The sequence below is a fragment of the Natrix helvetica genome, assembly GCF_964273705.1.
Source record: "Natrix helvetica genome assembly, chromosome: 2".
NCBI lineage: Eukaryota > Metazoa > Chordata > Lepidosauria > Squamata > Natricidae > Natrix > Natrix helvetica.
In genome coordinates this window covers 182,028,746-182,053,480 of record NC_138552.1, presented here as the reverse complement: position 1 = coordinate 182,053,480, position 24,735 = coordinate 182,028,746, and the positions used below count along the sequence as shown (strand labels likewise).

Sequence of the window (24,735 nt, the reverse complement as noted above, 5' to 3'; positions counted from 1 at the left end):
TTTTAAACATTCCAAAGGCTTCAGGGATCGTCCGGAGGCTTCCCTGACGCTTTCGGAGCGCTTAAAACCACCCTCCGAGGAAACTGGAAGTGACTTCCGGGTTGCTCGGAGAGTGGTTTTAAGCGTTCCGAAGGCTTCAGGGACCGTCTGGAGGCTTCCCTGACGCCTTCGGAACGCTTAAAACGACCCTCCGAGCAACCCGGACGTCACTTCTGGTTTGCTCGGAGGGTGGTTTTAAGCGTTCCGAAGGCTTCAGGGAAGCCTCCGGATGGTCCCTGAAGCCTCTGCGGGGGGCGGGGGGGCTCTTTTCACCCTCCCCAGGCTCCTATAAAGCCTCTGGAGCCTGGGGAGGGCGAAAAAAGCATGTAAAATTGGGGGGATCACGCGTTGTGCACGCATGCGCACTAGGGGGGTCGCGTGTTGCATTATGGGTGCGGCAAGGCCGCACACGACCCCCCTGCGCTCCCCCCACTTGTGGCACGTGAGCCAAAAAAGGTTCGCCATCGCTGATATAGTATAAAGCACAAAACATTTCTTTCTTCTCTTAATGAATATCTGATGTTTGTGTTAATTAAAAGTAAATATATTAAGAAATAATATTATTTGCAATATTTGCTTCAGGTAACACATTCAGATTCCACACTACAAAACAGGAAATAAATAAATAAAAATATATTCTAGTGAGAGATAACTTCAGTTATAGATTGTGATTCCCAGCATAAATTATTAGATCAAATGGTCTAACATGATTTGATCTAGAAAGCACACAATTGGAATATTAGCCAGCTATAAGGAAAATATTCAGAACACATAAGTTATATGACATAGAATATGAGGAGAGTTAAGAGAAGAGACAGTGAAAACAGAACTGCATGTTATCAATCCAACCCAACCAAGGAAAGATGATTGGCGAAAACCTCAAGCAGCAGAAAGTAGCAATTGAATGCAGGGTTTCATGACCAAAGAATAATGAATAAGGAAGATACCTCGGCCATAAATCTCAACAAGTAAAGGAAAATAATAGGAAAAAGAAAAAAAAACAACTAGAAATATTTATAAGAAAGTCAGAAAACATGCAGGGCAATTGACAGCTAAGTCCAAAGTAATCAGAGAAGAAATTTAATAGAATAAATGAGGTTACAGAAAGATGGAAAGGCTATAGTAAAACCTCTTAAACTAGCATTATGAAACTTGAGAACTATTGTAATGAAGGAATATACAAGAATCAGTTCTAGCAATTAGGTTCAAGCGTTATTAAAATAGAAGATTATCAGATGCAGTGTATTTAAAGTTGCCCCAAAAGGGAAAATGTTCAATTTATCAGTCCTTCTGACTATTTAAATTACATATGATGGCAAGGGGGCGGGGGGAAACTCCTTCATGACGGGAGGGGAGGGGTCTTGCTAGTTTGTTTCTGTTTGTTTGACGTAGTAAAGCTTTGAAATTAGGGAATATTGTTGTTTGGATATCTACTTACACAAAAGCCTACTGCATAGCAGTATTGGAGTCATTCAGATAATTGTTCTGTTTTGCCCTTAGTTTTTAAGTCGTTACCCAGACTTTAATTTTATTGTTCATTTTCAGAACTTCACAAGTTGGAAATGAATTTAATGTACCTTCATATGGACCACTGAATGGATAATAAATGGCTCTTCCTCGCTTGACAGGAGCTCTCCGTTCCTTTTCAAATGTCACTAAACAAGAAGATTATAGTGAAGAACCTGCTGACATAACAGTAAGTTATTTGAATGAAAGTTAAGCACAAAAAGTATTTTAACATGTTGATAGAGTTAGCATATATAAAATGTAAGTAACTTTATCACAAAGTCTCTTCCATATGTTGCATTAGTGGTTTCTTTTAATTAAATTCGTATGTTCCAAGCTAAGTTTCCTCTTGTTGGCAACAATGGCCATTTTAGGGGATGGGTTGTCAGTATCCAACAAGTTGATCAAAAACTCTGTGTCTGTTTTATCATAGGACCATGATTTCATAGATTAATTGTATATTATTGGATAAATCTATACAATTAGTGTGTTTACATAGTTACAATTGTTAATGTAATTGTAATTATGTAAATTTATATAAGTGATGTAAATTTGCAGAATATTATATTGCCATATCAGCAATATGGCGAATTGCATCAGCAGTTTGGAGAGAGCTTTGGAAGCAACAGACTTTGTTACTTGGAAACTACTTATGGACTAAAATGTCAATTCCTTCTAAAGTCAACTGAATGGGGATACATTGAATTGAGATTTTATTGCATGTTGTTATGTTTCTGTTAACCTGAAAGCAAAGTTCTAAATGGCTTCATCAGAAATTGTTGATATAATAATTAGGGACTAGATTAATTTTTCATTTTTCTGTATGCTTCACTTCAAAGATTAATTGTGAGCCATGTATTGATATACGTATAAGACGCTCCAAAGTATAAGACACGCCTAGCTTTTGGGGAGGAAAACAAGAAAAAAAAATCTGTCTCTGCCTCCTAGCAATTTGCCTTCTTGCAGCAAACAGCATGTTTCAGTTTCAGCACAACCTGATAAGCACAAGCAGCTGATTGTCAGGTGGTTCGGCCTCCCGACCATCAGCTGTTTCAGGCTGTAAGGATTGCCATAGCCTATTGCCATCTCTGCACATCTCCTTTTCAGCCTCCGCACACCCCATTTTCAGCCTCCGTGCGCCCCATTTTCCGCCCAATTTGGACGGCAGGCATCGGAATGGACGGAAAATTGAGCACGCTGAGGCCAAAAATGGGGCACGCAAAGGGCAAAAATGGGATGCAAAGGCCGAAAATGGGGTGCACAGAGGCGGCAATAGGCAATGGCAATTCCTGCAGCCTGAAACAGTTGATTGTCAGGAAGCTGATCCGACAATCAGCTGCTTGTGCTAATCAGGCTGTGCTGAAACTGAAACGCGCTGTTTGCTGCAAGAGGCAAATTGCTGGAGGTAGAGGTCGAAGAGTGGGGGCTGACGGCTGGGTGGGGCTACATTCGGTATATAAGACACACCCAAATTTTCACCCTCTTTTAGGGGTGTGTGTGTCTTATACTCTGAAAAATACAGTACTTTTTCTTTACGAGTATAAAGTTTCTGCTGCTTAGTCAAACTTCTCTCTGATGCCAATATTTATGAAACAAAAGGCAAAGTAGAATAGTGTCATCGCTTTAAATACAAAACAAAATTGCTCCAATCACTTGCATCTCTCTTTTCAGTAAATTTAAAAGAAAGAAATTGGCACTTCTCAATTTGATACTAAGATGCTATCAACCTACACATACTTAAGCTCTTTAGGACTGATCCTGATTTCCATTATGTCAGTATAACTCACAGTAACTCTACCTATCATACTTTTTATTCCAGTGGAGTTTTTTTTAATCTCTGTAACAAGAAAGGCAATTTGGCCCTTTCTTTATATGTCATTTGAGATAGTGCACTTACACAACTAAATGAGCCATTAAAAGAGAATCCATTCACTGAAATAAGCATCAGCAACAACTAATATAGCATAAATTGAAGGAACATACTGTACAGCACTCTAATGCATTTTTCTTAAATAATCGCTTGACGGATGTCAAAGACGAGTTAGAATACTTGTTATATTTAATAATCTGGATGTACTGCTCTTCTAGCTGCCACTGCTTTCAATATAACTGGCATGTCATTAGATGGGTCCATAATGAGATTGTATTTGTGCTGATACATTTGTATGTATTCATGTTCTATTTCCTTTGGAACCTTATCTTTTGGGAAAATTGAAAACCATAATAAAAAACCCGGTGGTGAAATGGACGATAGGAAAGGAAGAATTAAAAATGAAAAATGTCATTGGAAATTGCTATTCTGGGGGTGGGATAGGAGTTTCTTAAATAAATAAGATGCATATATGTGTATATGTATGAGTGGTGGGATTAATTTTTTTTTACTACCGGTTCTGTGGGCAATGCTTGGTGGGCGTGGCTTGGTGGGTGTGGTGTAAATCGGTGGGCATGGCAGGGGAAGGATACTGTAAAATCTCCATTCCCTCCCCATTCCAGGGGAAGGTTACTGCAAAATACCCATTTCCTCCCGATCAGCTGGGGCTTGGGAGGCAGAGAATAGATGGGGGCAGGACCAGTTAGAGATGGTACTCAAAATTTCCGCTACCGTTCTCTGGTTATTCTCTAATAACATCATGGATACTGGCATGCCACATAGAATCAGCATTTAACATCATCTTTATTTGCATATGGATGTGTGTGTGTGTGTGTGTGTGTGTACATACATACATACATATATACATATATGTTGGTCTTGTTGTATTCGGGTCTTTTCCCATGTAAGATTGTCTTGGCAACGTTTCGGCGAGGTCTCACTCGTCATCTTCAGGCTGGGTTTTGGGCTTAAAGCGTGGTCGGAGCTGCCGTCTTTCTATAAATCTTGCGTGTGTGTGTAGTGCTGGCTTTGTTTCAGTAAGTGGAATGATTGGTTGTGTGGTTGTATCATGATTGGTAGATTGGTGCTGATTGGTGCTGGCTGTGTGTCTGTTGTTGTTTTGTGTTGTAACTGCCTGGGTGGGGCTCGTTTGTTGACTAGAGCTGGTTTCCAGATGTCTGGTAGGCGGGAGGTATTGTCATGTTTATTCATGTTGTGGGGTTGTTTCTCTATTTCGATAGCTCCCATAATCATTCTCTTGTTGAAGTGTTCAGTTTTGGAGACTAACCTGGTTCCTTCAAAATTAATTTCATGTCCTGTATCTTTGAGGTGCTGGAAAAGGGAAGAAGTTTTTTCTTTTTCTTTTTCTTACTGCATTCTTGTGTTCTGCGATGCATGCATTTATTCTCCTGTTTGTTTGTAATAATTATGGAAGCTATCCTATGTATGTTGCAGGGCAGATTTTGCATGGTATTTCGTAGATTCCTTGGTTTTCTAGCTGGATTTTGTCTTTGGGGTTTCTTAAGATGTTGGCTATTTTTTGGTCAGTGTTGAAGGCTGTCTTGATATTGTGTTTATGGAGAATTTTGCTGATTTTATCTGTGGTATATACATGTTACAGAGAGAGAGAGAGAGAATGGAAACTATTGTCATGTATTTGAATTTGGAAAAGTAGGGAATGGAGTAGATGGGAGGCAATCCTAAATTTTGTAATTGTAGCACTAGTATTATTAAAAGAAAATATAATCTATTTTAGTTTATATGGTGCATGTCTCTCTCTTTCTCATGTTTGTGTACATTTCTCCCTGGATATCTTGAAACAAAGGCATCAGATGTTAAATGGCAGCAGAATTAAGTGCATGCATAGGCTTCTTCATAACTTAATTACATACCAGTAGGTGCAAGACAGAAATCCTGCAGTTGTTATAATTACCAGACTTTCAAGATTTTGCGGGGTAGGGGGAAGGAAGAGGGACTTGCATGCCTAATGGCTAATTTGAATTTGTCCCGCATAATATGTTAAATAAAACAGGTTCCTCTCAAAAATGGTGCTTGATCTATTGCACATACTGTAAGGCAGCGATGGCGAACCTTTTTTCTCGCGTGCCACAAGGGGGGGAGCGCAGGGGGATCGTGTGCAGGTGTGCCGCACCCATAATGCAACGCGCGACCCCCCCAGTGCGCATGCGCGCCCCCCCCATTTTACATGCTTTTTTCGCCCTCCCCAGGCTCCAGAGGCTTTATAGGAGCCTGGGGAGGGCGAAAAGATCCTCCCCCGCCCCCCCGGAGGCCCTCCGGAGGCTTCAGGGACCATCCGGAGGCTTCCCTGAAGCCTTCGGAGCGCTTAAAACCACCCTCCGAGCAAACCGGAACCTATGACACACGTGACATAGGTTCGCCATCACTGCTGTAAGGTAACCAGCCTGATTCAGGATCCATTGTTTGCATTCATGGTTTTTCCATGAGTAAAAGATTCCCTATCAATATCATTATGAGGCAGATATTTTATTGGGGTGAGTGCATTTTTATTAAAGAGAGGATGCAATTCGGTTTCTAAATTTTTAGGTTTTATCCTATTCTAAGTGATTTAAATGCTGATACTGTTGTATTTAACATATGAATCAGTGGTGGGTTTCAAATTTTTTTGGAACCTACTCTGTGGGTGTGGCCTCCTTTGTGGGAGTGGCTTGCCGGCCATGTGACCTGGTGGGAGTGGCTTGGCAGTCATGTGACCAGGTGGGCATGGCTAACTTGGAAAATGTGGTGAAACTCACTTAACGATGCTCTTGCTTAGCAACCAAAATTTTGGGCTCAATTGTGGTCATAAGTTCTTTTTCTTTCTTTCTTTCTTTCATCTCTCTCTCCCACTTTCTTTTTTTCTTTTTCTTTTTTTCTCTCTCTCTGGCTCTTTCTCTCTCTCTCCCTCTCTGTCTCCCTCTGTCATTTTCTCTGGGTGTCTATCTGTCTGTCTCTCTCTCTGTATCTCTGTCTCTCTCTCCTCCTTCCCCCATCTCTGTCACTCTGTGTGTGTGTGTCTGTCTGTCTCTCACTCACTCTGTGTGTATGTGTGTGTGTGTGTGTGTCTGTCTCTCCCTCTGTCTCTCTCCCCTCCCTTCCTCTCTCTCTGTCACTCTGTGTATGTGGGTGTGTCTGTCTCTCACTCATTCACTTAATCACTCACTCTGTGTGTGTCTCTCTATCTTTCTCTCCCTCCCTCCCCCTCTCTGTCTCTGTGTGTGTGTGTGTGTGTGTGTGTGTGTGTGTCAGTCTCTCTGATTCCCTCCCTCACTCCCTCTCTCTGTCTGTCTGTCTGTCTCACTCACACACACACACTGTGGTCACCTTGTTGAGTGTTCCAATCACATTTGAAACACTCAACAACTGGCTTGCATTTATGGTATTTTGCAGCATTCTGCAGTCATAGGACCAAAATATATGCTTTTAACCATATATTTTGGTCCTATGACTGCAGAATGCTGCAAAATACCATAAATGCAAGCCAGTTGTTGAGTGTTTCAAATGTGATTGGAACACTCAACAAGGTGACCACAGTGTGTGTGTGTGAGTGAGACAGACAGACAGAGAGAGAGAGGAACAGAGAGGGAGTGAGAGAGGGAATCAGAGAGAGACTGACAGAGTCTGACAGAATCAGAGAGGTACTTTTAACTACCTGGCAGCGGCGTTTTTCCTTGGGGGGCTCCTCAGAACATCCTAAGACTTCGGAGGGAAGCCTCCAGCCCGGAGCAGGAGCAAAGCCCCTTTTCCAACTGGCCTTTCCTCGCTTGGAGGGCTTTGGAGGGAAGCTTCTGCATAAGCCCGGCCGAGTGACAACAAGTTCCCACCGTTACGAAGCCTCGGAGGCTGTAATTTTCTGAGCTGTGCGCGCCCGCTTTTTTTCCACGGCGTGGAGCAGCAGCGAGGTTTGTGTGGCCGGCAATCACTCCAAATGCCATCCGGGAAGACGAGGAACGTGAGGGGGGACCGTTGACGGCCTCCGCAATCATCGCTCGCCTCGCAGAGCCTCGTTGCTGCTCCACGCCGTGGAAAACGCGCGCGCGCACAGCTCAGAAAATTACAGCCTCCGAGACTTCGTAACGGCGGGAACTTGTTGTCACTCACCCGGGCTTCTGCAGAAGCTTCCCTCCGAAGCGTTCTGAGCCTCGGAGGCTGTAATTTTCTGAGCTGTGCGCGCCCGCTTGTTTTCCACGGCGTGGAGCAGCAGCGAGGTTTGTGTGGCCGGCAATCACTCCAAATGCCATCCGGGAAGACGAGGAACGTGAGGGGGGACCGTTGACGGCCTCCGCAATCATCGCTCGCCTCGCAGAGCCTCGTTGCTGCTCCACGCCGTGGAAAACAGGCGCGCGCGCACAGCTCAGAAAATTACAGCCTCCGAGACTTCGTAACGGCGGGAACTTGTTGTCACTCACCCGGGCTTCTGCAGAAGCTTCCCTCCGAAGCGTTCTGAGCCTCGGAGGCTGTAATTTTCTGAGCTGTGCGCGCCCGCTTGTTTTCCACGGCGTGGAGCAGCAGCGAGGTTTGTGTGGCCGGCAATCACTCCAAATGCCATCCGGGAAGACGAGGAACGTGAGGGGGGACCGTTGATGGCCTCCGCAATCATCGCTCGCCTCGCAGAGCCTCGTTGCTGCTCCACGCCGTGGAAAACAGGCGCGCGCGCACAGCTCAGAAAATTACAGCCTCCGAGACTTCGTAACGGCGGGAACTTGTTGTCACTCACCCGGGCTTCTGCAGAAGCTTCCCTCCGAAGCGTTCTGAGCCTCGGAGGCTGTAATTTTCTGAGCTGTGCGCGCGCGCTTGTTTTCCACGGCGTGGAGCAGCAGCGAGGTTTGTGTGGCCGGCAATCACTCCAAATGCCATCCGGGAAGACGAGGAACGTGAGGGGGGACCGTTGACGGCCTCCGCAATCATCGCTCGCCTCGCAGAGCCTCGTTGCTGCTCCACGCCGTGGAAAACAGGCGCGCGCGCACAGCTCAGAAAATTACAGCCTCCGAGACTTCGTAACGGCGGGAACTTGTTGTCACTCACCCGGGCTTCTGCAGAAGCTTCCCTCCGAAGCGTTCTGAGCCTCGGAGGCTGTAATTTTCTGAGCTGTGCGCGCGCGCCTGTTTTCCACGGCGTGGAGCAGCAGCGAGGTTTGTGTGGCCGGCAATCACTCCAAATGCCATCCGGGAAGACGAGGAACGTGAGGGGGGGACCGTTGACGGCCTCCGCAATCATCGCTCGCCTCGCAGAGCCTCGTTGCTGCTCCACGCCGTGGAAAACAGGCGCGCGCGCACAGCTCAGAAAATTACAGCCTCCGAGACTTCGTAACGGCGGGAACTTGTTGTCACTCACCCGGGCTTCTGCAGAAGCTTCCCTCCGAAGCGTTCTGAGCCTCGGAGGCTGTAATTTTCTGAGCTGTGCGCGCGCGCTTGTTTTCCACGGCGTGGAGCAGCAGCGAGGCTCTGCGAGGCGAGCGATGATTGCGGAGGCTGTCAACGGTCCTCCCTCGCGTTCCTCGTCTTCCCGGATGGCATCCTGAGTCATTGCCGGCCTCGCAGAACCTCGCTGCTGCTCCACGCCGTGGAAAACAGGCGCGCACGCACAGCTCAGAAAATTACAGCCTCCGAGACTTCGTAACGGTGGGAACTTCTTGTCACTCGGCCGGGCTTATGCAGAAGCTTCCCTCCGAAGCGTTCTGAGCCTCGGAGGCTGTAATTTTCTGAGCTGTGCGCGCGCGCCTGTTTTCCACGGCGTGGAGCAGCAGCGAGGCTCTGCGAGGCGAGCGATGATTGCAGAGGCCGTCAACGGTCCCCCCTCGCGTTCCTCGTCTTCCCGGATGGCATCCTGAGTCATTGCCGGCCTCGCAGAGCCTCGCTGCTGCTCCACGCCGTGGAAAACAGGCGCGCGCGCACAGCTCAGAAAATTACAGCCTCCGAGACTTCGTAACGGCGGGAACTTGTTGTCACTCACCCGGGCTTCTGCAGAAGCTTCCCTCCAAAGCCCTCCAAGCGAGGAAAGGCCAGTTGGGAAACGGGCCAGAAGACAAGGAACAGCAGTGGCGGCGGGGAGTCAGCCCCGATGCAAAAAAAAAACGCCAAGGGGGCGGGGCCGGAAATTACTTCCGGGTTCATTCTTCAACCGGTTCGCACGATCCGGTGAGATCCGGTAGAAACCCACCACTGATATGAATGCAATCTTTTCCATTTATAATGTTCATTTTTACTAAGAAACCTGACAGGGTGTACATTAAATTTTGAAGTGTGGTGAAAATTTGCATCTGTCGCTTTATCTAAATGAAGATCAATTGATTCAAAAAAAGGCTGACTATTGACTACGAATTATGGTGTTCATAGGATAAAAGAGCCAAGTTACAGGAACAGCTGTGCAATTCGGATCTCACTTGGAAGAAAATAGTAACATTTGTTGATGAAAACACACTCAAGGAACAGCAGCAATCTGTACATGGTGATTTAAGGACACTATTTCATGCTGCCAAACAAATAGGTAAGTAGGATTTTGGACTGGATACAACAGGCAATTGACTCTTGATTTAGGTAGGAATTGAAGCTTTATTTATTTATTTAAAAAATTATATGCCCAACTCCGTCTCAATGACTCTAGATGACTTTCGAAGATAAAATTCCAATACAAAAGCCAATAATTCCTCATCCTCCTGATAACATTGGTTAGTCCAGCCATTTGATGGGCTCCATATAATTCTGGGAATCCCAGGCCCATTGTCAGAACCATATCCCTAGGGCCTTGTGAAATAGTGTCAAACTGGAATTGGGGAGCACATTTGATTTGGCCATTCTGGGCACTAGAAATTTCCACCACATTTTGTCTCTAGAGGTAGAATATTTTGCAAGAACCTTCACTGTAGTTACAAATAAATGTTCTTCCTTCTCCTGTCACCTTTGTGAGTTATACATTTTAATTAACAATTAAATTGTTGTTGTTGTTAAATTTATTTGCTGATTAAAACTATTTTAAACTTATTGCTTCCATTCTCATGTTTTAAAATGTCCCTGTGTATGGCACTGCTTCAAGATGTTTATACAAAAAAAATCACCCAATAAAATCTCATCAAATGTAATTGTATTCTGAATAGTTCATTCGTCAAACTTGTTGTTGTTTTTCTGCTTTTGTTTTCCTACATCCAGTGGGATCTGAGAATGGCGAAGAAGCAATTGAAAGTGGCGCTACCTTCCTTTTTAAAATGCTTTACGCCAAAGACTGTATTGGTCGTGATGAGACTCAAGCCATTAAGCAGGTCTTTGGACCCTTTCCCTCATCCTCTGCCACTGCAGCCTGTGATGCCACCAGTCGGATTGCTTCACATTTTACCGAAGAACAGCTTGCTGCTCTTCTGCAAAGTTCTGAGGAGTTAAACAGTGATTCAAAGCTGTCCTTTGGCAGAAATATTGCATTTTCTTTTGAAATGCACGATTTGGACGACTTTGAAGAATTGCTGATAAATGGTGAAATGGATGACCAGAAAGTCATTAGCCTGGATTATGAGAAGATTTTTAATAACCAATTTGAACATTATCCAAATAACTGTGGTGAAAATGCTGCCGCAAAGTCTTCTGGGAAAGTAGATGATAGTTTCCTGTGGTGTGAAGTTGCGAAGTATCTGAATGATTCCCTACAAGGAAATAATACAGGCCCAACAATGGAACATCTTTGCTGTACTTTGTATGAGATGCTTGCCTCCCATAAAAGTGATGATGAGCTTCAGAATGAGGTAGGGGTACACTTAATGCTCTTCCTTTGTCAACATAACATGCATAAATCGTTCAAATCTAATGTTTGTACGTTAGAGTTTCTTTCCCCCTGCAATTATCCTCTGTAAAACCTTTGTACATTTTCGCTCAAAAGTGAAAATAGCATGAAGGTGATCTTGGCGGCTAGCATATCAGGCAGCTTTGAAGGATTGCATCAGCTTTTTTTTTTTTTTTGTTCCTTTATTTTGAATGCAAAATGAAGCGACATTTTGAACCAATGGAAAATGGTAATGTGATGCATTGATATGAGAGAAATAATTTCACACCAAACTTGATCTTGAGTTTGTTATTCCTATCATGTATTTCATTTAGCTGATTGCATATGAAAATGCAGTCTTGGATTTAATTATTCACACAGTTGCTCTGCAGAAACTTTATGTGCTGGAGATTGACTGCTGCCCTTACTTAGAAGAACCTTGGAAGCTGGGAGGGTAAAACAATGACCTGAAAGGAAAATTGACTAATCTTCATTGCATGTGAAGCACTGGTTCTTAGAACACCAGGGACACAATCCATTCCAACTATGAACATGGGATCTAGAGTTAAGTGGACTCAGTACAAGTTGGGTTGAGAGCATGTCAAGGTACTATGATGTCGCTGCAAGGGTCGCGACATACTTGAGTCCGGATTCGCCTGTCTGGGCCTTCAGGGTTCTCCCTTGGGTGGGAGAACGAGCCCCGGTCCTCACCGGGAATTTGGAGGGTCCACACGTGGACGAAGGCCGCAAATTAAGACACCACACAAAGAGTTAGTTCGAGGTAGGCAAGCACAGTGCTTGGAGGATGTATGGCTACATTCCTCCTGACATGTTCTGCACAGACCTTTTTATTAAGCAGTTTTTTTAGGGCGGGGGAGTGGACAGATACAAAGAAGTACATTCAGCAATTTTCCACAAGAAAATAATTAATAGGTATGTAGCAGTTAAGGGGTTTTCAAAAACATCCCTAATAATGCATCGCATACACAGTTAGATATTTGCAGTTAACCAACAACCTATGCAAACGCTATGCTAAGCTAGATAAACTGTTAGTTAAATATTGTGGTCAGCAAACATCCTATACACAGTTAGATATTTACAGTTAACCATCAACCTATGCAAGCATTATGTATGTTAAAGGTCACATTCTTATGGCCTACTTTTGTTTCAGCTTCAACAAGGCCTGAACCAAACTACTGTCATGCATTCACATCTCCTCTGTTTTGTTTTAAAAGGAGGTCAATATCCCTCCAAGGCTATGCGTTCCTCTAACAGCCCACCCTCCGGCAGGCAGCGAGAAGAACCATTCACCTTATCCGGGAATTGAAGCTCACTTTCTGTATCGGAGTCTGAATCCGAAAATGTTAACAATGGTTGTTTGCAGGTGTCATACGAGGAGGGTAACAAATTTTGCAGTAGGTTTAAATCTTTGCGAGTAGCATCAACTTCTTTATCTATATCACCCAGGCGAGTACGTAAAAACCTGAGCAGTTTTCCCATAACACAAGGACCAATGATACAAGCAATCAAAATCAAAATCAAAGGACCTATAAGGGCTGAAAGCAAAGTTGTAAGCCATGGAGAAAAGTTAAACATTCCTTGATACCATGTGTGAAACTTGGAGCGTTCTGACTCTCTATCTTTCAATCGGGTATTTAATTCTGCCATAGAATCAAGCACAATGCCTGAACTATCAGTATAAAAACAGCATTCTTCTTTTAAAGCTACACATAAGCCGCCCTGTTTCAAAAATAACAAATCCAATCCTCTTCTATTCTGTAAAACAACTTCAGATAGTGAAGTAAGAGAATTCTGGAGAGCAACCATAGATTGAAAAGGTACGGCAGAACCTATGGCCTCATAAAATGGTGGTTGGAAAAAAAAGGCACATCCAACACTCCGGATCAGCATTAGGAAAGGCATGACTGTTATTAAGAGCAAAATAGGAGGAAGAAATAAGAGACAATAAGGCTTATTACTTAAAAATATACAGTTAACTACTTTAACACATGTTACATTTTTAGGAACTGCTACTATCAATATATACAAAGCAATTGCATCAGAGGGAGGATCATAAGCAATTAATCCTCAATGAAAGATAGTCTTATAATTCGAACCAATGAAGTGTTGAATTACTGCAGGCAAAATTCAAACAGGATCCAAGCATATAAAAAGCAAATGTTTCATGTACAGTTCAAGTCAGTGTGTGTAATGTTAGTTGCACCCATAGATTTTTATTGCAGTCACTGTTCAAATGAGTTTTTTGGTGAGATGACAAAACAAGTAAACATAAACAAATGATGACTAATGATGACTAAAAACTTGGCAAAAATGGCAGCACATAAGTTGTCGTGTCGTTGTTTCAGCACTGCTTTGGTAGTTTTTGGTTTTTCATATCACTGGACAGCTGTTTTGGCAAGATCGTATTGGCCACTGTGCTGTCTGTAAAGTCATCTTGGTCATCTCTGGAACTGGATTTGGGAACTGGTACGACAATATTCTTGTCTAGACAAACATCACGTACTAGAATCCATAAAAATCTGTAAAAACAAGCACAGCATATCCTCGTCCCCCTTGCGGGGGAGGCAAACAAACTTTTTAAATCTATTATGTTACCTATGCCAAATTAGCCAAATTGGGGTACACCAAATTACTAGGTACCCAAATTCCCTCCTTTTTTATATGTTTGAAAAAACAGTCCCTGAAGGACCAATTAACACGTTCCACAATGGCTTAACCTGTGGAATTATAAGGAAAAACCCCAAAAATTAAAACTGGTGCAATTAGTACAAAATTACAAAAAGGCCAATGAAAAATAGGCCAGGCCATTGTCAGTTTTTTTAAAAAAAGTTTGCCCAAGGCAATAAAGGCTGAAAAATAAAATAAAAAAATGTGGCCAAAAATTAAAAATAGATAATACAATAATAATACAATAGTAGAGTTGGAAAAAACCTTGGAGGTCTTCTAGTCCAACCCCCTAACTAAATAAATGAATTTATTTCTAAGGAGCCAGAAAAAAGAAAACATAGGTGACATCCATTTGCCATAGTGATTAGAGGCCAAATCATAAAAATGAACTTCTTTGTCCCCAGAGGGGGATGCCCCAAAACACTGGGAACAAAATAAAACAATTTGCTTGGCCCGGTTGAGTGGCATATGGCAAAATTGTGCCAGTCCCCAGGCATTTTGATGAGAAAAAAAATAATCAAAAATAAATCTAAAGAAAAAAAAACATAGTTTCTAAAAAATTAAAAATAAATTGACACACATAATAAAAGTCAGAAATATAGTTAAAAAGCTTATTAAAAAAAGATGTGAAAAAATGAAATAGCAAAAAACAATTTTTAGTGTTACAAGAACAACAATATTGCAAAGTAGGAAACTTTCATAAGAGTCCTTATCCAAAAAAAAACAGTCTTATGAAAGCAAAGAATTGAGAACAATAGGCAAGCAAAAAAGTCATACAGACCACATAGTCAATTAAAAGACACTGAAAAAAAATTATTTTGAAAAAAAATAATAATCAAATTTTGGAATAGAAAAAATAATGTTAATAAAATCAGTCCAATTTCTACAAAAAACCCAAGGTTATTAATTTAACTACCTAAAAAAATGGCAAAACATTTTAAAACGGAGTCTGTTGTCTTTAAAAAAAAAAACATCATAAGAATTAGCTGACAAGTTACGCAAACCACAAATGGAATGCTCAAAATCTCATTAATCTTTTGAACTGTGGCAAGGGCACAAAAAAAAAGAAAAAATAAATCAAATAAAAAACTTTAGATAGCGGCAGACAAAAACGGACAAATCCAAACAAAGATTCCCCAATAGCTGCCATAAATTAATTAGCAAAATAACTCCTTTCAAACAAAAAAGGTTGGAACAAAAAAGACTATAACATTTTATGCAGTCATACTTTATTAAAACAAGCTACAATTCATACAATACAATACAATACAATACAATAACAGAGTTGGAAGGGACCCTAGAGGTCCTTCAATCCAACCCCCTGCCTAGGCAGGAAACCTATACCATCTCAAACAAATAACCATTCAACATCCTCTCAAAGACCTCCAGTGTTGGGCCATTCACAACCCCTGGAGGCAAGCCGTTCCATTGACCAACTGCTCTTAGAGGCATTCACAGATATCACTGGGGCGTTTCATACACACACTCATGGTAAAAATGAGCAAACACTCATTCTCCCCGCTCCTCCTGCTTCCTTCCAAAGAATGACCCAGAAGGAAGAGTGGGTGGGAGGAGGGGGAAATTCACACAGGCAATCACGTGGACCTCTGGAGCCATTCACTTATCACTCCCTGGGACATGGGAGACACATATTCACATTCATACTGCAATCAAACCTTCATGCTTGCTCATGCCAAACAATTTGGAAATGATAACACACATGCATACACACACATACCATTCTTTATATAAAAGGGAATCAAACTACATTCATACCAACTTTTACCATCAACCTACTCACATTTGCACTACAATCATTAATTTCACATATAAAAATCCCATTTCATTCTTTCTTCATGCAAGGCAGTTATTACAATTACTTCAAGGAGCTGTACATAAGCCAATGAGCTCCATTTTCTATTATTAAAGGATCTCAACTTCCCTCCATGTCTGGAGATGATCACACACTAGATTGTTAATGCCTGTCTCTGCCCTGGGGTGTTCGTTTCTTAATTTGGATCTGCCAGCGGATGCTGGCTAAGTTTTAAAGATCCAAATTCTATCTTGATATCCCAGCACGCGCTGGCATTTTTAAATATCAAGATGTATAAAAACAATGTACAGAGATGTTTGTCCACACATTGTTTGCATTCAGCCAGGGTTCTAGGTTGGCTCATACTGGCATATTTTTAAAGATCCAAGATGTATGGAGACTTTCATTAACACATCATTTGCATCTGGGTGGGGCCCTTGATTCATCTGATGGTGGCCAAGAAATCAGCAAATTTGTTGACAAAATCTAAATTAAAACTGCCTTCTGGAGGCCAGGTTTTTACTTTAGGACTAATAGAGTAGGTTGGTCAGAAAAATGTGCAGAGGGTTTTTACTCAGGTTGAAGGCAAACCTTTAGTAGGAACTTCCTTCATTTCATACATACATACAAGGCAACAAAGGCAGAAAAGGAGCCAGCCCGTGGATCTTACGTCAGGAAAGTCAGTAGGAGTTTCAGTAGGAAAAGAAGCAAAAGTCTCCGCCAGGGGAGCGGAGGAAGCGACTGAGACTTTGGGGGCCTCATAAGGAGGTGGTGAAACCTTCGGGATTACGTCCGAAGGAGAAGGATTAGGAACAAAAGAAACGGAAGAATCGTCTGAAGGAGAATTAGGATAGAGAGTAAGCGATAGATTTTCGAGAAAGCGGATAGACAGTGATGCTGTTAATCGTTTGGAGAGAATTAATACGCTTCACGAGAGCGAAAAGTTCCTCTCGGTGATGAGCAGAAACGTTTGAGCCCGAGGTGCCCATGACTTACGTGTGCACAGTGGCGCGTCCGGCCGGGTAAGTTCACAGGAGTGAAGGAGAGCACACCGCTAGACAACGATCGTGCCCATGAAGACGCCAAGACAAGACTGGACGAGCCCCCAGATGTCGCTGCAAGGGTCGCGACATACTTGAGTCCGGATTCGCCTGTCTGGGCCTTCAGGGTTCTCCCTTGGGTGGGAGAACGAGCCCCGGTCCTCACCGGGAATTTGGAGGGTCCACACGTGGACGAAGGCCGCAAATTAAGACACCACACAAAGAGTTAGTTCGAGGTAGGCAAGCACAGTGCTTGGAGGATGTATGGCTACATTCCTCCTGACATGTTCTGCACAGACCTTTTTATTAAGCAGTTTTTTTAGGGCGGGGGAGTGGACAGATACAAAGAAGTACATTCAGCAATTTTCCACAAGAAAATAATTAATAGGTATGTAGCAGTTAAGGGGTTTTCAAAAACATCCCTAATAATGCATCGTATACACAGTTAGATATTTGCAGTTAACCAACAACCTATGCAAACGCTATGCTAAGCTAGATAAACTGTTAGTTAAATATTGTGGTCAGCAAACATCCTATACACAGTTAGATATTTACAGTTAACCATCAACCTATGCAAGCATTATGTATGTTAAAGGTCACATTCTTATGGCCTACTTTTGTTTCAGCTTCAACAAGGCCTGAACCAAACTACTGTCATGCATTCACACTATGAGGCTTACTGAATAGTGTAGATTGGATCTAATTATTAAGTTTATTATATTTGCTGATTATAAAACCAAAAACTAAATAGTTGAATACAGATAGTCCTCAACTTACAACAGTTCATTTAGTGGCACTGAAAAAAGTGACATGATTGTTTTTCCACACTTACGATTGTTTTTCACCCTTATAACTATTGCAGCATCCCCATAGTCATGTGATCAGATGCTTGGCAAGTGGTTCATATTTACAATGGTTGCAGTGTCCCGGGGTCATGTGATCAGCTTTTGTGACCTCCTCCTGACAACAAAGTCAATGGGCAAGTTTTACAACCATGTTGCTAACTTAACAAAGGCAGTGATTCACTTAACAACCATGGCAAGAAAAGTCATAAAATGAGGCAACATCCCTTAGCAAATGCTTCACCTAGCAGCATAACCTTTGAGCTCAATTGTGTGGTTGTCACTCGAGGACTACCTGTATAAAACTCATTGTCAACTAAACAGAGAATGTAAAAAGCAGATTATTGGTGAACTTTACAGATGTGGGATCACTCTTTGCTTTTCAATGCCATGTCAAGAGCTACTTTCAAAGTAGGCCAGAACAAAATCATTAGTAGGATCTCTCCATTTCTTCAACTTTCTTCTCACAAACTGGAAGATTTATTGGAAGGAGGAATTGGTGGCGAAGCACTATTACTTATTTATATCTTGCCTGCCTACTAGATATTCAACAAGGTCAGATACCAACAGTAATAAAATACAATATAAAAAAAATAACCAGTTAAAGCTTTCTATTTACATATCAATTTAAATGCCAAAAATTTGTCTGCAAATGATTATATTATGTTGGCTGCTTTGTGTTGTGAAAATGTTTTCCCATGATAAAATGAGAATGAGGACAACTTTCCCTGTAACTTTATTTTTGGTTCCGTTAATACTATCTGTAGAAGCTTGTATTTGTGTGTTATTTCATTTCTTATTATATAAAATACTTGAAAAAATATATCTAAATTATGTAGGTGACTATTAAGCTCAATATCCTGCTTTTGTTGTTGTTTTGGGGAAATCAATCCTTTTACAGTAATGTTACTCTAGCACCCTCTTCTGGAACTGTGTGATAAATTGATACAAATGCTGTTTGCAAAAGAAGAAAAAAGTCTTTTCAAATATATTTTAGTTTGGACGACCAGATGCAAGGACTCAAAATATCTTTTTGCCACCACCTCCTCCACCCTACCTGCATGTTGATATTGAGGCTCCTGATGGGTTTCTCAAACAAACTACAGTGTCTGAATTTGGATTTTTGTCTTCTTGTAAAAATCCTTGGTCTAAAATATTCATACAACTGGACTGGTTTGCATGCAGCTGTTACTGGTGTGATGTTTTTGTGTTAGCTATTTTATCTGTTGTGCAGGTAATCCTTCACTTATCACCATTCATTTAGTGACCATTTGAAGTTACAATGTCACAGAAAAAAGTGACATGACTCTTTTTCACATTTATGACTACTGTGGCATCCCTACGATCATGGAATCAAAATTCAGGCACTTGGCAACTGACATATAGTTCTGACATTTGCAGTGTCCCAGCGTCATGTTATCACTTTTTGTGATCGGAGAAGCCAAGTCAATGGGGAAATCAGAGTCACTTAACTCCAGAGGGACTCTTCCGGGTGCCGTCCACTAGGCTGTGCCAGCGGGCGGCGCCCAGGGGAAGGGCCTTCTCTGTGATGGGCCCGACCCTCTGGAATGACCTTCCCCCTGATATTAGAACAACCACGGACCTCCGCTCCTTCCGTAAGAAGCTAAAAACCCACCTGTTTAATCTAGCCGGCTTGGCCTAATTCTAGCTCTCCCACCTCAGTCTGTATTTTTAAATTTCGTGGGTGGTCTTAGGCTGAGTTTTAATTTTTATAAATTTGTACAGGGGTTTAAAGTTTAATTCGATTTTAACTATATTTATGATTATTTGTATGGTTTTTTATTTGGTACCTGTACACCGCCCCGAGTCCCTTCGGGGAGAGGGGGCGGTCTAGAAATCAAATAAAATAATAATAATAATAACTGTGTTACCAACTTAACAACTGCAGTGATTCACTGAACAACTGTAGCAAGAAAGGTCATAAAATGGGGCAGAACTCACTTAGCAACTTTCTTTGTACAGAAATACCTGTACAGTATTTAGTTTAAATGTATAGCTCTGGAAAACTTTATTTTGAACAGTGATTTATAACATCTTTAAAAAAGATGTATCAGTGGGCAACTGTAAAGCCTCAAATGTGGGTACGCTTGCTGTCCCCACTTCTGATTATCAGGAGGAGAAATTAACACATTTTGGTTAGTCCACTTGCAATCTTGTTAGCACAAGCTAGGAATCCTGGATAAAAATTCTTTAGGCAATTTGCTAAAACATGGTTATTTCAAGGAGCAGACTATAAATTATCAGCTTGTCTTTCATTCGGGATTGAGACGTATGGGATGGAAATGATCATGCTTCTGAATAATCTCTGGCAAGGACTGGATGAGAGATGTGCATCCATCCTCGCCCTACTTGACTTCTACAACTTTCAGTATCATAAACCGCAAAAGTCTTATGAATACGCTCAGAAGATTGGAGGTGGGTGGCATGGTACTGTGCTGGATCCCCTGCTTTCTCTGGGATCAGTTCCATGTGATTGGAGACGAGAGATCTTGCTCTCAGCAGCTGCTATGTGGGGTACCACACATGTTTTGGTACTCTAACCCATCCTGTTTATGTAAGGTCGCTGGATAAACTCCTCCTCCATCATGGGATGAGGTGTCTTCGGTATGCTGATGATACTCAATTATACATTTCTGCCCATATGAATTATGTGATGCTGTAAATGTCATAGCCTGGTGCTGTGAATGTCCAAATAGGGTACAGCAGACTTCAGTTGAACCCTGGAAACACCAAGTAGCTTTGAATTTTGGTGACTTCTGTTTTAGAGTTCTAGAACCATGCCATCCTTTGTGCTGGAATGGGGTTATATAGCCCCAGGCAAACCTGGTACACTAGGGGTGTCAAATTGGCAGCCTGCAGGCCGGATGTTTCATGTGCAGGCCACGCCCAACCCAACTCCACGAGTGGGGAAAATGTCACGAAATGTCATGTGATGGCAATGTGACACCGCGAGTTTGACACCAGTGTGGTACACAATCTTGGGGTGGTCCTGCACTCATGACTTGATCAACGACCAAGTGGCACTCATGGCTAGGAGGGCTTTTGCATAGCTTCCTATTGTGTGCCAATTGCTGCTGTTCCTAGATGAGGAGACTCTGCTCAATTTCGCTCATGCCCTAGTCACCTTTTGTTTGCATTTCTGTAATGTGCTCTATGTGGAGATGCCTTGGAACCTTCTGCTGGTACAAAAATGCAGTGGGGCACGCATTCATGTGTGCCCCTAGAATGGTACACATTATACCACTGCTCTGTCAGCTGCCTTGGTTTCTGGCTTGCTTCCAGGTCCAATTCAAGTGCTGTTTTTTACCTTTTAAAGCCCTCCATAGCATGGGGGCTGGTTATCTGCTGCTTTCTCATCACATCTTCTCACCCCATCAAGTATGACAAAGAAGGCACGTTGTGGATCCTGTCTGCCAGCAGATTACATTTTGCAGGTCCCATGAGTTGGGCTTTTATGCTGTGGCACCCACATTGTGGAATCTTCTCTCCCCCCGCTCCTCAAAGGGAGATTAGTCCCATCCCCCTCAACATCCTACAAGTCTCTCAAGAGGTGGCTACATTATCAGGTTTGGATCCCTGGAGAAATTTTTCAATGGTTCCCTTACTGTAGTTAGTATCATCAACCGTGGTGGCGCAGTGGTTAGAATGCAGTACTGCAGGCTACTTCTGCTTATTGCCGGCTGCCAGCAGTTCAGCAATTTGATTCTCAACCGGCTCAAGGTTGACTCAGCCGTCCAAGTTTCCGAGGTGGGTAAAATGAGGACTCGGATTGTTGGGGGCAATATGCTGACTCTGTAAACCTACTTAGAGAGGGCTGTAAAGCACTGTAAGGCAGTATTTAAGTCTTAAGTGCTATTGCTATTGATATCCTCTTCTGTTTTATGTGCCTTTTATAGTTATTTTTTAATTGTGTGATATATGCCACCCAGAATCAATTTCATATGAGATGGACAGCTACACAAATATGTTAAAGAAATAAATACGGTTTGTTGAACAACTCAGTGTATGAGACAAGCCAAGAATTAGGAAAAAGAAAATGAATTATAATTTCTTCCTGCCCTTAGTCATGAGGGAAGAATAAAAAGACTGGAATTTGAATATTCCACAGTAGCTTAAGACGTTCATGCCAATACAGTATGGCTATAAGTGTAAGTTACTTTTAAATGTGAGCCAGAGCACTGCAACATGTAATCTGACATATAATATGACAGTGCCTTGATTTGGAAAATTGAATTGCTACTTTGTGGTTGAACCAAGCTGATTTGATCCCTTCATTCTGCTAGAAATGGGCCTCACGCTTTTAAGCCACTTTTAGCATTCAGATCAAAGCAGCATAGCCCCATAACATGCTCTTTGAAGCTCAAAACAGCTGTAGTGCAATGCTGGATTTAAAAGTATTGATGTGCCTCATCTTACCTTTTCCATTTATATTCTTTAATTAACTTTTTCTGCAACACTACGCAGTCCAGGAACTCAAACTAATTGCCTTTGGCATTGGTGAGACCATCTTATTCAATAAACCTTCAAAGTGTATTATTTTAAATTGAGAGACTACGGCAACTCTTATAAAATCCATCCCTGAAAGAAAAGGCAATCCGGGGCCCTCAAAGTATTTTGGGGACTTTTGTAAATATCTTTTGCTGCCGGCCTCATCAGCAGAAGCAGCTACAGGTTGAAATTCAAATTATTTTGAAGGACCCAGTTTGTATAGTTGCACTTTTTTTTTTACAGCATTAACCACAGGCTGTTTATCCTTCCTCATTTGGGTATAGGTCTCAAGTGGCAGAGGTAGTTCTCGAATTACAACAGTTCATTTAGTGACCATTCTAAGTTACAATGGCACTGATGAAAGTGAGTTATGATCGTTTCACAGTTACGACCTTTCTAGCATCCCCATGATCATGTGATCAAAATTCAGATGCTTGGCAACTGACTCATATTTATAACAGCTGTTATGTCATGGGGTCATGTGATTTCCCTCTTGCGATCTTCTGACAAGCAAAGCCAATGGGGAAATCCAGATTCACTTAACAACTGGGTTACTAACTTATCAACTACAGTGATTCACTTAACAACTGAGGCAAGCAAGGTTTGTAAAATGGGCCAATTCACTTTAAAAAAGCATCATTTAACAACAGAAATTTGGGGCTGAATTGTGGTGGTGTGTCGAGAACTACTGTATTATGCACACTCCCTTTGGACTGCAGCTATTTCTTCATATTTTCCAATAATGCTTCTTGGTGATACATTCTAAAATCTCTTATTGCGATGATTTTCATTTAGTTTTCTCTTTGCTCAGTTGTTTCTATTAGCAGTTCATGTCCTCCTCTATGTACATTATAGCAAGAGTCCATATAGCAGGATCCATCCATCCTGGGAAATGTATATTTGCCTTCATTCATGAGTCCATATAGCAATTAAAATTTTGAATTTGGACCTTGGTGGAGGGGATTTGGGTTTGTGTTCATCTGACTACAGAGCTAAGCTACAACCAGATTTTACTAACAGATGCAGAATTTTCTTCTGCCCATCCCTGTACTGGGGAGATGAGTACTTGTTTGTCCTTTAGAAAGTGGGAATTTCAAGAGTTTATATAAGGTGCTTTTCTTTCAACCTAACATGTCACTTCTGAGTGTTTTAAAAATGGAGAACTAGAAAGTAAGGACTGATATTCTTTTGAACATTTTCCGGGCTTACCAATTGATTTTTTTTAAATTAAAAAAACAAACAAAGCAAGCGAAAAGTACCAACATCATATATAATTCCAAAAGGTTTTAAGAAATGTGTCATGCAGAAATAAATGAACCTTGTTGTTAAAGGTCTCTTTTAAAAGGGAAATAAAAAGCACTTCTCTTCACAACTTTTCCTGTAATCTTTATCAAATACAAAGTGCGTACAAACTCTAACATGTGCTTTTGTTTACAGTAGCAGGAAAACAGGGTCTTAATTGTTGCAAACCAGATGTTTCCAAATCTTCCACCCATGCTCCCTGCTGGCACATTCATCTCTAACGGCATCCAAGACTACACTTTTTCATATTAGATGTTGCCCTTTCCCTCTCCCTTTAGATGAATCAATATCCAAATCTCCCAGATGTCTTCCAGCTGCTGCTTTTCTTCTTTGCTGAAATAGGACCAAAGTTTGCTTTCAGAGCTCTTCCATTGCAGCTGCTGCTTTCCTAACATACACAGCGCTTGTGAACTGCTATGTAATCCATTGGCTTCTTTTGAAATGGGGAAGGGCTCCGGCAAAGCTCTGTCTAAAACCTGATCTTGTAAAACCAATGTAATAATAGCAATAAAATAAACTAATTTGACTCATATATATTTATTGCAGTGGTATTGGGCTTTTATCTTTGTAAGCCACCTTTGTAAGTCACTGAGAGTAAATTTAGGCAGCCCTATACATTTTCTTAATAAATAATTTTTGTCTATGTAATCTGATGACACTTGAGTTCTCATGCTTGTTCAGGATCAATTAAATTGGAGCTGATCCATTTACTGCTACATATTTAGTACAGTATTTAAACAGAAATTTGGTAGAATTCGCACAGCTTAGCATAATTGTAGTTATTTATAAAACTGCGATTAACTGCAGTTTATCGTTGATACGCATTTGGATTGGAAACAGTTTTCTTAATACTATTAATGCTTAATGCTCTTAATGCTTAATGTTCTATCTTTTTTCGTATTTTCATCAATGCGTGAGTTGCAAAGACATAATTATCTAAACAGGGGCACATTTTCTTTGATGTTTTCAAGCAGTTCAATGTTAAACAATGGTGTAAGTACAGGATTGTTCATTTAGATATAAACAGTGCATTTTACGTATAAAATGGGCCAATTGGGATGGCCAACTTTAAGGGGAAATTGCAGCCTAGAATTCTGGTCTGGGATGTTACTAAGAAATTCAGATTTATCATTTTACAGCTGCTAGGCTTACAGCTAAGGATAGAAACCTTCTACTACATATTGATGAAAACAAGCATGTGCTATTTGGTCTGGACCTTTTCTGTGGCATCTTCATTTTCTAGTAGAGTGGAGGGAGGGGTCACAGAAGGGTTATCGCAGCCTGATTGGTCCATTTGACTGAGAGAAAGCTTCTTAACCTTCGGCTTCTCCCGTTGGTTCCCAGTTTCCTCTCAGTCAAGGT

At 41.7% G+C, this 24,735-nt stretch overlaps 1 protein-coding gene across 2 annotated transcripts in view; it reads left to right on the top strand.

Annotated features, from left to right (window-relative positions):
* Positions 1 to 24,735, top strand: part of ASCC3 (activating signal cointegrator 1 complex subunit 3) — a 225,777-nt gene that overhangs the window by 3,696 nt on the left and 197,346 nt on the right. For both annotated transcript variants that reach the window (XM_081945730.1, XM_081945729.1), the window contains exons 2-4: positions 1,585 to 1,735; positions 9,769 to 9,919; positions 10,579 to 11,162. In XM_081945730.1, the coding sequence (XP_081801856.1) occupies positions 1,646 to 1,735; positions 9,769 to 9,919; positions 10,579 to 11,162 (825 nt within the window). In that variant the 5' untranslated portion in view covers positions 1,585 to 1,645. The remainder of the gene's footprint in view (positions 1 to 1,584; positions 1,736 to 9,768; positions 9,920 to 10,578; positions 11,163 to 24,735) is intronic.